General features: G+C 41.6%; 1 protein-coding gene across 10 annotated transcripts; it reads left to right on the top strand.

Annotated features, from left to right (window-relative positions):
- Nucleotides 1-7,452: 7,452 nt before the first annotated feature.
- Nucleotides 7,453-12,239, top strand: LOC110974312 (adenosine receptor A3-like). 10 transcript variants are annotated; one of them, XM_022225869.2, is made up of 6 exons: nucleotides 7,453-7,619; nucleotides 8,160-8,184; nucleotides 8,512-8,681; nucleotides 9,221-9,311; nucleotides 9,543-9,594; nucleotides 9,761-12,239. In XM_022225869.2, the coding sequence occupies exon 6, from the start codon at nucleotides 9,806-9,808 to the stop codon at nucleotides 10,715-10,717; it is 912 nt and encodes a 303-aa protein (XP_022081561.2). In that variant the 5' UTR covers nucleotides 7,453-7,619; nucleotides 8,160-8,184; nucleotides 8,512-8,681; nucleotides 9,221-9,311; nucleotides 9,543-9,594; nucleotides 9,761-9,805; the 3' UTR covers nucleotides 10,718-12,239. The 10 variants fall into 10 exon arrangements, 9 of the variants coding, with proteins under 9 accessions (XP_022081561.2, XP_022081560.2, XP_022081559.2 ...); XM_022225868.2 differs by lacking the exon at nucleotides 8,160-8,184; XM_022225867.2 differs by lacking the exon at nucleotides 8,512-8,681.
- The last annotated feature ends 228 nt before the right edge of the window (nucleotides 12,240-12,467 follow it).

The following is a 12,467-nucleotide window of genomic DNA, read 5'->3' as shown; positions in this document are numbered from 1 at the left end:
TTATCCTAGTTGGCTGAAATACAGTCACCTGTGGTTCACAGTAGCGTGTGGTTCACTAATATACACCACAAGTGACTGTATTTCAGCCAACTAGAATAAACAACCAGTAAGAGGCGCGTTATAACCCTGGGGGTGCGTTCGATTAGCTTACACGTGTAACTTAAACTTACACGAGAGTGTTCGATTTAGCCATCACGTGATCCTCGTACCTGCCTGGTGTACGTGTCAGCCACCACTACCCCAGCTAGCGAGCGGGTCTCTGGAGGCTACCCAAGTATAATGACGTCACGGATAAACTGTTCGTGCACATGATGGAACGTGGCAGGGACTTCAAGATTTTCAAGATTTATTTCTTTTTCTACAGCATAATAATTACACGCGATACTAATAGAACTTTTAATAAATACATAATTATGACTGAATACTACAATACACTTTAGAAAGGATGCTGAAGGCGGGTACCAAGTGAAAGCAATGCTTGTAGATTTGGGCCTCGTTTGTAACATTACTTGTTAACATGTAGTTGCAAGCATGTGTAGCCTGAAACCAGAATGGTATGTTAAATTAAGATATGTGTTAATTGCCCAAAACACAGAAATACGTGTATGTACTAATTACGAATATGTATTTAACAAAGAGATCTTATATTTCTTTTTAAAAGCTGACAGAGTATTTAAATTTCTAAGTGAATCTGATAATGAATTGCACAACTTGGGTCCCTCATATTTAACAGTTCTTTGGGCAAGGAGAGTACAGGTTTGTGGCAGGTGAAGGTGAGAGGTTTGACGAGTGAAATAAGTATGTAGGTCAAAATTACGAATGATCGTTGCCTGAACAAGAGAATGTAAGGTATTTGTAGTAAACTGGTACATGAGAGACCCAAGTTGGTGGTAATATATACCCTTAATTTTAAGAGTCCTACACTGAGCAAATAGAGGGTCTGCATGAGCACGATAATCAGCAGAGCAAATTATGGGAAGAGCCCTTTTTCTGTAGAAGTAATAGTCTGTTAACACTATTTGATGAGCATTGTCCCCAGATAAGACTTGGTGTACTATAATTCAGGTATGATAAAATTAAAGTATTATATAAAGATAATAATACTGGAAAAGGGACACAATGTTTAATTCTACAAATGACCCCAATGTTTCTGGATATTATGTTACACAAATAATTAATATAATACTTCCAAGTTAATCCAGTTAATCTATATAGACTCCAAGAAATTCAAGACAATCAGCTTTCTTAATTGAAGTGTCATCAATTATTATATCCCCGGCAAATTCATGGGCAGAGTTGTTAAACAGCATATAATTAGTCTTAATGATAATTTGTTAGCCTTAAACTAACTAGCAATAGATTTCAGCTCTAAATTAACATTTTCAATAAGTGTATTTAAGTCATTATGTGAGAAAAACAGGTTTGAGTCATCAGCAGACTTGACCTTTTTCCCGGAATGCCTTGGCGAATACGTTGCAGCGTTCGATTAGCCTCATTCCGAGGCTGCCCTTGCCCGTAATACTGGTGTATTCTGGGAAGCTTATCGAATGCACCCAATGAAGGGCTAGTATAGTATTTGGCGTTTGCATGACTCGACACATGCCTTGACATGGCGCGTGTATCAATTCCAGACCAGGGTACTAGTCTTGAAGGTACTTAAACAATTATTTGAAAAGTTTGAAAAGTGAAAAGTTGAATTTTAACATTTAAAACGCGAGAGACTGTGAGTGACCAGGAGAGGGTCCTTTTTCCTAAGGCCGGTCCATATTAGTATAGTAATGCCCGTTCCGGTTTGATGATGCCCGCTGGGTACAGCACCTGCTGGATACAAGACAGTTTAACTCAATGGGTGTGTTCGATTAGCTTCCCTGAATACACCAGTGTTACACCAAGGGAAGCCTCGAAATGAGGGTAATCGAATGCTGTAGTGTACTCGTCAAGGCATTCTGGGAAAAAGGTCAAGTCCCCGCCACGTTCTATAATGTACGTCCATGCACGAACAGTCCATCCGTGACGTCATTACACTCGGGCAGCCTCCAGAGACCCGCTCGCAAGCCGGGGTAGTAGTGGCTGACACTAGGGCAGGCAAGAGGATCACGTGATGGCTAAACGAACGCACTCCTGTAAGTTTGACTAACACGGGTAAGCTAATCGAACGCACCCATTGATAATGAAGATCAATGGTTTCATCCATTCCTATTATCGGCCACTATTGATCAGCTGTGTGCGCTGCGCGTGCGGCATGCAGAACTCGCTATGTGTGAGCCCTGTCCATAAAAGGAGATTCTTCTGGACCACTTGCCCAAGGGTGTTCGGGAAAATGAAAGTAAAATCCTTGAACAAAATCCTTGGAAACTTATCGTATATTGACATCTTTTGATTCTCTAATTGTACCGATATTTAAGAATGGGAATAAATATAAACGTTTGTTCAAGACCAGCTCAGGAGACTGAATGCTTATAATGCCCTCGCCTACTGCTCTAGCATCATTCGTATCCGTTTCCCTGGGGCGATCTTAAACACGCGTTTGAGACCGGCCTAGCGCATAAGTATTCCTTAATTTAAAATAAGTGGGGTGTGGGGTGAAGCAGGCTAGCTATTGTTCCCCGGCCTTTTGACATATTAGTGACCACTAGGGACAGATCAGGACAAACAGAAACGTAGGGCTTGCATTACAAAATAAGAATCGAATAATTGATATGATAGGCTTAGCCCGATAACATTCAAGTACAAACACGTTAACAGGAGACAAGCAGGAGTTTAATCAAGCCATTATAACGTATAACAAATTGCCAGTAAGAACAGGGTTTTTAAGTTGTGATAAATTTAGAGAGTTAGGGATGTTTTAAGAGGGGTACTATAGTTTAGACTGTTCTAGACTCGACTCAAGGCGGGATCTCTGTGACGTCTTCGTTTCTGTTTTGGATACGTATCGAATGAGACTGCGCGCCGTTACTTGCTTCGCGCCCTCTTGTGTCCACTTATTACTATGAGTTCAGTTCAGAAATCCCGACTCGAAGAATCTGCCAACCGTTTGTACACAGCCAATGAGGTCATCTGCCAGAAGTGGCAGCAGCCAATCACATTACCGGACTTGTTTTTACGTCTTTCATGAACGAGTCTATAAGTCTGACTGTTTTGATAGGTAGAAATTCCGTATACATTATGCGAGATCATGTCGTTCATATGCAATTATGAATAACTACATTATTACGGACAGGGGTCCGATTGGCTTATCCCTCAAGTCGGACTTACTGACAGGTGACGTATGACACACATTCTAAATAAAGGCTGTAATGAGGGCGCCTTATAAGGGTTATGGGAGCTGCCGGGCCGAGCGTGACGACCGTGTAGTGCATACCGGCTGAGGGGATAAGGAATACCAACGTAAGTCCGACTTGATTCAAGTCTAAGACTATTCCAGAAACAAGTACCACGTTGAACTTTTCCATTTGACCACCGTTGTTCAGCTAAAACCAACATGAAACGTTTACCTTACCTTCAACACATTCCTATCGATAAAACCACCGGAGTCTGCTGCGTAATTGGTTTATTGCTCTCACTTCTCTTCGTCAAAGTTCAATGTGGGTTTGAAGAAGGTGTAGCCTAACATTAATACAACACATACAAGACAAAGTTATAGAGCGGCGAAGTTGTAAACAAGTATAAAGGAACTACGGTTTGGCAGGACCGTTAGAAATGCAAGTCAGGCGGAATGGGTACGGTACGCCGGGTGCAGTGTATCGCATCGTGCAACTAGGCTACACTATGGAATTCAATATCTGCGGTCGCCCGTCGTGCATCGTCCGTCGTGCGTCGCCCGTCGTGCGTCGCCTGTCGTGCATCGCCTATCAGATGGGTTGCATAAGACCTGCAAAAGCCGGGGTATAACAAATGACAATGTGATGATTCCATTCACTTCTAAGGATATTTTCCAATAAGGCAAGTACAAATCCCACCTGCAAAGCATATACTAGTCCCATAATTAATGCCAGTAATGCCACACTACCCCTGCCCCTTGACAAGCAAATGTCGCCTTTCTGAGAATTCAACTAAGTGTTTTTGGGGGAAAAACATTTTTAGCAAAAATGTTCAGGCCAACTTATTCACAGTCTAATTCTAATTTGCATACTGTAAAAATGTAGCGCCTTGTTTTCATCAAATTCTAGAAGAAATCTGCCAACCGATACAGATATTCCATTTTGTACTCTCAATTTCACCTTGAAATACAGAAATACTAGACCGTGCTGTGGATAACAAACTGTTTATTAAATGTATTGTTAGGGGACAATTACCACTTAATTGGTTTAAGATTCAGAAAATGTGACGTGTTGGTTTTGTGGGTGTGTATGCCATAGTGGATAGACCACTGAGAACAGGTTGTCCAGCACATCAGCATTATTTATGGGGCTAACAAGTTACGTTACTGCTTAAAAGACTTCTGTGAGCCTACCTGCAACTCAAGTCCTGTCTAATTTGGAGTATACAGCAGATTTCATCATAGGTATACCCGCCCTCAAAATAATGTTGAATCAGTTCAATTCTTATGAAAAATATTAAGGAAGCAAATATTGTAAATAATGTATTATTTACATTCCGTTCTGTGGGATATCGTGCAGGGACAGACAGAAATATTACATAGGCTATAGACCTCTGGTATCCAGACTATCCCGGGCCACCACGGTGACAAGCAACACCTGGATGGGGCCGCACTGCTGCTCTGACCGCAATGTGATGAGCGCAGTGATTGGCTCAACGTAGAGTCGGGGAGGACGGGGCTAGTTAGCAGGACCATGGAGGACCAGGGCGGCGAGGGACGAGGGGTGTTTCGCCCGGCAATCAGTTTGGGCCGCTACGATGTCAGAGCTTGAACTCGCACTAGCACCCTGGATTAGTTCGTACCGCTCTCGCATCGGTCCTAGCTAAGCTAGCTGGGCATTCATAGAGTTATATTTCTTCGCCATAAGAATGGTTATTATTGCACTTCTCTGGGAGAGGGTCCAATTAACCCAGCACTGCATTATGTTTCGCTCCCGCAACAAGGGTTTGGTCCGCCACACCTGACCGACGAGCTAAGAAAAATCTGCTCTATTTATCTGGAGGCTTTGGAATTAATAAAATATGAGCGCAGTTGAACAGCTCAACCAATGGGATCTTCCATCTCAAAGGGTCACATGACTTCCTGCTAGAGAATCTAAGTGTCGTGTGTAAAAATGTGAAGTACAGAATAAGAAGTCACGTGTACAAAGGTAGAAACCGGGTGCGTAAAAGTGCTTACCCAATCATCTTTGGTGAATGACTGACAGTTACAAAGTCCGGGGTTTCTGAATATTAGAATTCCAGGGAATCTTACCACGCCCAACCACGGAGATGAATTTCCGACTTGCCAAACTCCGGAGAAAAAACACAAAGATAAGAGAGATAAGACATGGGAGTGAAGGAACACGCAACCACGCCAGAGTACAGCATAAATAACTTAATACGAAATTGGCTTCTCTGCTCATTTCCATATGCATGTAGCTTAGCTAAATGAGAGACATAGGAATGCAACGTGTGAGATCCAACAACGAGCTACAGACCCACGGAAGTGTTGCATGGTGTTCTACAGCAGCCAAAACTGCGTTGTGTCGTGCCGTCTACCTGTTGCTTCGAGGCCATAGTCGTCGCGTCGTGCCGTCGCATCGTGCTCTCGCTGTGGTGTCATTATCCTCTGAATGTAACCACCCGCCTCTATCCAAAATAGGCCCACAATTCGGGGCTTCTGTGGAAGAAATACCCTGGAACTGGAAACTACCGATCCCAAATTCGGGTATTTGTAGAAATATTTCAATCATCCCTCCTGATTATGGCATGTCTTATTGTCAAAGCCCCGTGGGATCACAAAATATTAATGAGCTCGTGAGCAGAAATCTAACAATTTGGTGGAATGCACCCATAGGCCCTAAAAGAGTTGATCATGAAAATGGTATCTATTGGTATTAAACTTAATTCCGTCTCTAAGGGCGCCCCCTATTTCCACCAGTGGGTGCGTTCGATTAGCTTCCCTGGATACACCATTGTTGCACGCAGGGGAAGTCTCGAAATGAAGCTAATCGAACGCTACAGCGTATTCGCAAAGGCATCCTGGGAAAAACTTCAAGTCCCCGCCACGTTCCATGATGTCCATGGTCAAACAGTCCATCTGTGACGTCATTACACTCGGGCAGCCTCCAGAGACCCGCTCGCCAGCTGGGGTAATGGTGGCTGACACCAGGGCAGGCATGAAGATCACGCGATGGCTAAACGAACTCTCTCGTGTAAGTTTAACTTACGCATGTAAGCTAATCGAGCGCACCCATTCAGGGGCGACGGCTCAACACGACGCAACGCTGAAAGCCACGACGCAACAGGTCGATGGCACGATGCGACGGATCGACAGCACGACGCGACGGCCCGACAAGACAGTACGACGCGACGATACGACGCGACAGCAAGATAGCAGGACTGGATGCAACGACGCGACTCCACGACAGCACGACGCAACGCATAAAACATAGCATAAAAGTAATGAGAAAGGAGGCAACGCCACGACGCGACCCCACGACGCGACGGAGCTGTCGTAGCGTCGCGTTGTGGCGTCCGGGCGACGGGACGCAATTTTGGCGGCCATAGAACACCACACGGAAGAATGCCCTACATGGATAGCCGATGGGTTGGGGTGGTGACTCCTGCCTAGTGGGGATTATTTGCATTAGAATTACTTAAATTGTATTGTTATGATAGAAGGCACACTCCCTTGCATTCTTGCCAGAGTTAAAGTAGCAGGCAAAGATATTGTAAAGAAGTGACAAGGTTTTCTTGGAAAGGGAGGCGTTGCTCGAAAGGGTAACACAACAACTCTATGGCAGCGATTAAACTGATGAGCAGGATGGTTAAATGAAGAAACTGTCTGTTTATTATGACCAGATAATTAGAAACAGGGGGTAGTGAGTTGCGATTGGCTAGGAATCTTGGGAAACTGTGATTTGTGAACGGAATGGTGGAGCTGAATCTAGTGATGAAGTCTTGGAAATATATAGAACAGGAAACCGTGGTGACTGGAAAATAAACAGAAATAAATACTAATAAATTCACTGGAATGCACGTACATGTGCCCACTAGACGACAACATAATTGTACACGTAACGTTGCAACAATTGTCCCCGATTAAGGTTAAGGTTTGTACTCCTCTATTTTACATATCAACACAAGAATCACTATATGATCTTATACTCTAAACACTAAAGAACATATGGCTGTACTCACAATTATCAGTAACGCACAGTAAGGGCAAATTTGGAGGTATTCTAATTGGAAATGTGCTTGGCCATATGTTGGTAAACCTGATTTTAGAATAGAATGTACGGTGCGAGAAGGAGCAAACTACTGAGGGCGCCCTACCAACTATTGCGCGGTCAGTCGACAGTGCAGTGAGGGACTTTCTTACAGTGTGTTTCCTTCCTCAACTTAGTTCTCCTTATTGTTCAGGGTCAGCGAGCTTTTGTGATGGAAACAAGGCGTTGCAATCGCAGGAGATGGGATCCAAGTGCAGTGCTGTGTGAACATACGTGGGAAGTTCTGTTTCCGAAGCACACATACTGGTGAGTGTCGTAATTTTTTCTGCTCACATGCGTTGTGCTGTACCCAAGCTTTAATTGTCTTAATTTTTGCACTCCATAGTCAGATGCTATTCCCAGGCGCGCCATATCCAGGTGGCATCACGCTTTAGGCATGCGTGGTACGTTGCTTAGTTTAACTGTTTGACATGTACGGACAGTTTTGTGTTCACGGCCTCCGAACTTTGTGTCTGAGAGCCCTAAGATTATAGTGCTTTTAGAAGTTATAAACTGAGGGTTGAGCATCCATATATTTTTATGTAAGTTAAGCTCCATTATTGTGTTGTTAACTTGATTATGAAGGTTTCATTTAATTGTGATTTGGGGGTTTTTTTTGTCCGTCTCAGTTTAGTAATGTATAAGATTATGTTAATCTACATGTTGGATTCACGTATTTTGAAACTTATAGTTGCCATTATGACTGTCATCCGTTACAGAGACATATTGCTGGGTGATCCCGGTGTTTGTTAAACCCTTTTAAGAATATCTTTGTCAATTCCTTACATGAAATTCTGATTGTGTCAGAGGAAGCCTGGAAGCCCACAAGTCTGTAAGTTTATTAATATTATTTTCATGTACATGTCACGTGGGCGACTGAATTCACACCATACGATCCCTTTGTCACTTTGGAGGTAATGGTATATATCTATATATCTGGATGTACACAACATCATGTTATTATTTCCCTTTGACAGAGTCATTTCACTAGTGTGTTTTTGGCATGGGAAGAGGAAACTGGTGACAGTTTGATTTAGGGTTGTTTAATTGTGTGTTGACATAGTCAAGAAGTTTTGTACGTTTATTGGGGTTGGTTTTCAGAATTTCTTTCACAAATATGGAGGACTGACCTTATGTTTGTAATCTTTTGTTTTAACAGTTTTACCCACAAACAATTTTCAAGGCACATAATACCAGTTCATGGAATAAAGACATTCTTCGAACTAAACTCTGTGATCTACTATTGCTTGAATTTTGGGGTTAGCTACTGGACAGGAGCCAGCGCTGTCAGTGCACACTCTGAGGCCAGTATATGCGTTTATGCATCCCGTACGTGCCCTTGAAGCCCTGCCCGAGCATATTCTTTACCGTTTAGGCCTATATAAATGCATAGTTTAGCAGGTTATGCTGTATATTAAAATGTTAGGTGTAGAACTGGGTCTTTTGAGTACTGGTTAAACGCTCGTTGAGGATGGTATGTCCCTGTTGATTCGAGTGCAGTACATCCCAGGAATTTACATGTTTTGGATTAATTTCGTTGCTATATATTACTTACTGTTATTAAATTGATGTTTTACTGAATTCATACTACCAATTTGTAAATAGCTAAATGATTCAACTGATGCTTCTTTGAATAAATGCCAGAGGCCAGTTGGCGAATGGCGGTAATTCGTGTCTTTGTAAGTTGACATGTGTGTGTGTTCCCTTTTCTGGCTGATCCCTCGTTAAAAGGATTTGTTACAGTACCCACATTCCATCCTATTCCTTACAAAAGGTCAACCTATGCCATAATTGATCATCTTATCCTGCTTCGTTTCCATATCATTATTGTTATATTGATATTATACATATGACTTTTTTATTTCTAGGTCTAAGGTCAAACTGTGCCAAACAGGCTCCCTCCGCTACTAGACGAAATACCTCCATGACCGTTCCACCAAGGCTGTATCGAGTACAAATGTGAGTATTCACAGTCACCGTATTCTGAGCTTTTTATAATTCTCACACGGTTGACCTGTCTGCAGTCTGAATGTGCGTCGCTCTCGTTGGAACAGTAGCTGGATGAAGTGAAGTAAGTAAATGCTAACTGATTTGAATGAAAAAGTTTTGCGTTTAAAAACATTGGTAAGATACACCATTTGTTTCAAAGGTATGCACGTCAACATATGGCATCATTGTGGTTTTTCATAGATAGTGACAGAGCGAACCGGAAACCGGTATTTCTCCGCATCATCCCCAACAGGTAAGATGACTGACATCACACACACTTTACAATTTGAAAATATAAAGCTGGCGTTTTAGGTATTCAAATACAATATAGCTGATGGACAGAAAATACACTGATGTGGTGTTCAATAATTTTGTTATGATTACTCTGAAACTCAGGTTCTTTCTGTGTTTTCTTCCAGTCAAGGCAGTTCTGTTGAAAATTACAGAAATCTACGTTCAGCAGCATGGCTGACAACATCGCTATTGCCGTGCGATATTCCGTGACCGTTTGCGGTGCAGTGGCCGTGGTCGGGAATCTTCTGGCGATGGCAGTTTTTGCTAGAACGAAGAATCTTCGCATGAAATACTTCGCATTCATCTTCAACCTGGTCATGACCGACTTTATGTTCGGATTGTTTATTGTGCAGGTTATCTGGATCGACTCGCCAATTCTTCAGAGCATTCTCACTGCAAGCTATTCCGTGTCAATACTGACTATTTTTGCTGCGGCTGTCAACCGTTACTTAGCCCTGTCTATCATGCCACCTGCCCGCTACGACTCACTAGTGACTGGATATCGCTTGCTCGGAGTGTGTTTCTTGTTTTGGTGTTTTGGTCTGATATACGGTTTTTTGCTACATTACGCTTATGAACGTAAAGCTTTTTTCACGGTGAAAACATTTGGATACTCTGTAGGAGTATTCATTGCATGGGTTTTCACTGCATTAACTTACTTTTTGGCTTTTCGTAAAATCAAACAGTACAGCCTGTCCCATGCCGGAGTCGGCGCCGACAAGGAGCGAGACTACGTCCGAGTAAAACAGACTCGTCATTTGTTGATTGTTTTCGTTCTCATTCTTGTTACGTCATTCTTTTCAAGGTTGCCGTTTGCCGTTTTTTCGCTGATTGCCTACTGCAATCGCTCCTTTTTATCCAATCAGATCTTTTCGGCGTCTTTTGAGATTTGTGTCCTGTTAACGTTGTATGCGCTGTCTACTGTGATAAATCCATTGATCTACTGGTGGCGATTGGACGGTTTTAGGGCAGGTTTCTATGAAATGTTCTGTCGCTGTTGCATTAAGGCAAAACCGAGAGAAACTGAAGTTAAACAGATTGTAGGCCTATATGATAATACAGCTGACGAAACAGGCTTGTGAATAACATAGGCCCAATGGGAGGTATAAGACGAATTGCATGGGCCCATTATGACGTAACACTGTCAATTTTTTTTTTATATACAGTGTACTTGTTTATTGTGCGGTGGTTTCATGATTGCATATTTGACAAGAAGGAAGCGAATTTTCATTGCTGAAGTTTAAAAATAACATTTGTAAATTCACCACCGACCATATGGATGAATTTTGCGATTTGGATTTTGAAAAGTGTTCAGCGGCTTTTCATTGCGGAATTCTTAGAGCTGGCATTGTTGCAAGTACATGGAATTATTCATAAAAGAAAATTAACACAAATACAGATAAATTTGCTTGTTTTGGCAAATAATTGCACCAATTTGTCTCCGATTTTTCATAAAAATTTTAAACTCTGATTTATTACATTAACTTTTTACTCAGGAATGAAACCCAAACAACACACATGTAACTTTTTCTCCAGTCTTTATTAAATGTAAAAATCACGTCACACAAAGCGTTCACATCTCCGTACTTAAAGCAACATCAACATTTCAACATCAATCAATTCAATGTAACATTGTCTCAGAAATGGCATCAACTCAAACTATAATTTTCGGGAAGCTGCACGGGACCAACGTTTTCCAACAAACAGTTCCTGTGATTACACATGGCTAGTGATTACCAACACGTCTTTCTCATCAACCTGGTACTTTTTAGCGGATACCTGTCATTATAGTAGGCTCCTGCCTACAGAATAAAAATTCACATCGTCCAAATGGTAATTTCAAACGTTTCCATACATAAACAATTTTAACAGTTAACATTTGTGAGATAGCCCTTACACTTTTTTCAAGTTTGTCACCATTCTTAAGTCAACAGAGAGCCACAAAGCTACAGGAAAGCTACGTGTGGGTTCATGTACATGGCATCGATACATGTACATCGATTTAAATAGAATATAAAAGTCTGAAGTCGTTTTGCATGTCAAAGCTGTAGTACTTTATCAGCAGAGGACAAATTTGAATTGACATGGGTCACTAAAGCTGCTGTCCAGGGTACATATATACACAACCACTTACGATATACTCAATTATGAAATGAAAAACTTGATAGGGGCTATTGCATTTTGTTTAACACAGATAATGTCTTGGTGAAAAATACTAAGTTCGGTTAACTTAACAAGTATCTGTAATTTACTCCAGTGGCTGATAGTCAGTCAGTTGTAAGTTGTAACAACATAACTGTTGAAACATTTGATAATGGCTATTTGTATTTTGTTAAACATATTCTTACTCAAATATATCATGTCTTGGTGGAAAATACAAAGTTTGGTTAACTTGACAAATAGCTGTAATTTACTCCAGTGGCTGATAGTCAGTCAGTTGTAACAACATAACTGTTGAAAAATTTGATAGTGGCTATTTGCATATTGTTAAACATATTCTTACTTAAACAGAACATGTCTTGTGATGAAAACAAATTTGACTAACTTGAGAAGTATCTGTAATTAAATCCAGTGGCTGATAGTCAGTTTTGAGTTGTAACAACACATCTGTTTGGATTTGGAATTCGCATTACATGAGCATGGTAAGTGTGCTATACAGTAGTACTCTGTTTTCCACACACAACACAAAATACACTGCGTCATCATGCTCCAGCTAGAACGTGCACAAACTGGCCGAACAGGGTTTAGTGATGTCATAGCAAACAAACAAGGATGACTGATATCATATGCCACATGTTCACCCAATTGGAATCATACACTTGAGTGGAGAAT

This window comes from Acanthaster planci, linkage group LG01 (assembly GCF_054643075.1).
Source record: "Acanthaster planci isolate LZ-2023a linkage group LG01, COTS_SCS, whole genome shotgun sequence".
NCBI classification, from domain to species: domain Eukaryota; kingdom Metazoa; phylum Echinodermata; class Asteroidea; order Valvatida; family Acanthasteridae; genus Acanthaster; species Acanthaster planci.
This window is presented reverse-complemented; position numbering and strand designations above follow the sequence as displayed.

Coding starts and splice junctions, on each gene's coding strand:
- LOC110974312 (XM_022225866.2), top strand. CDS start 9,806: ATGGCTGACAACATCGCTATTGCCGTGCGATATTCCGTGACCGTTTGC.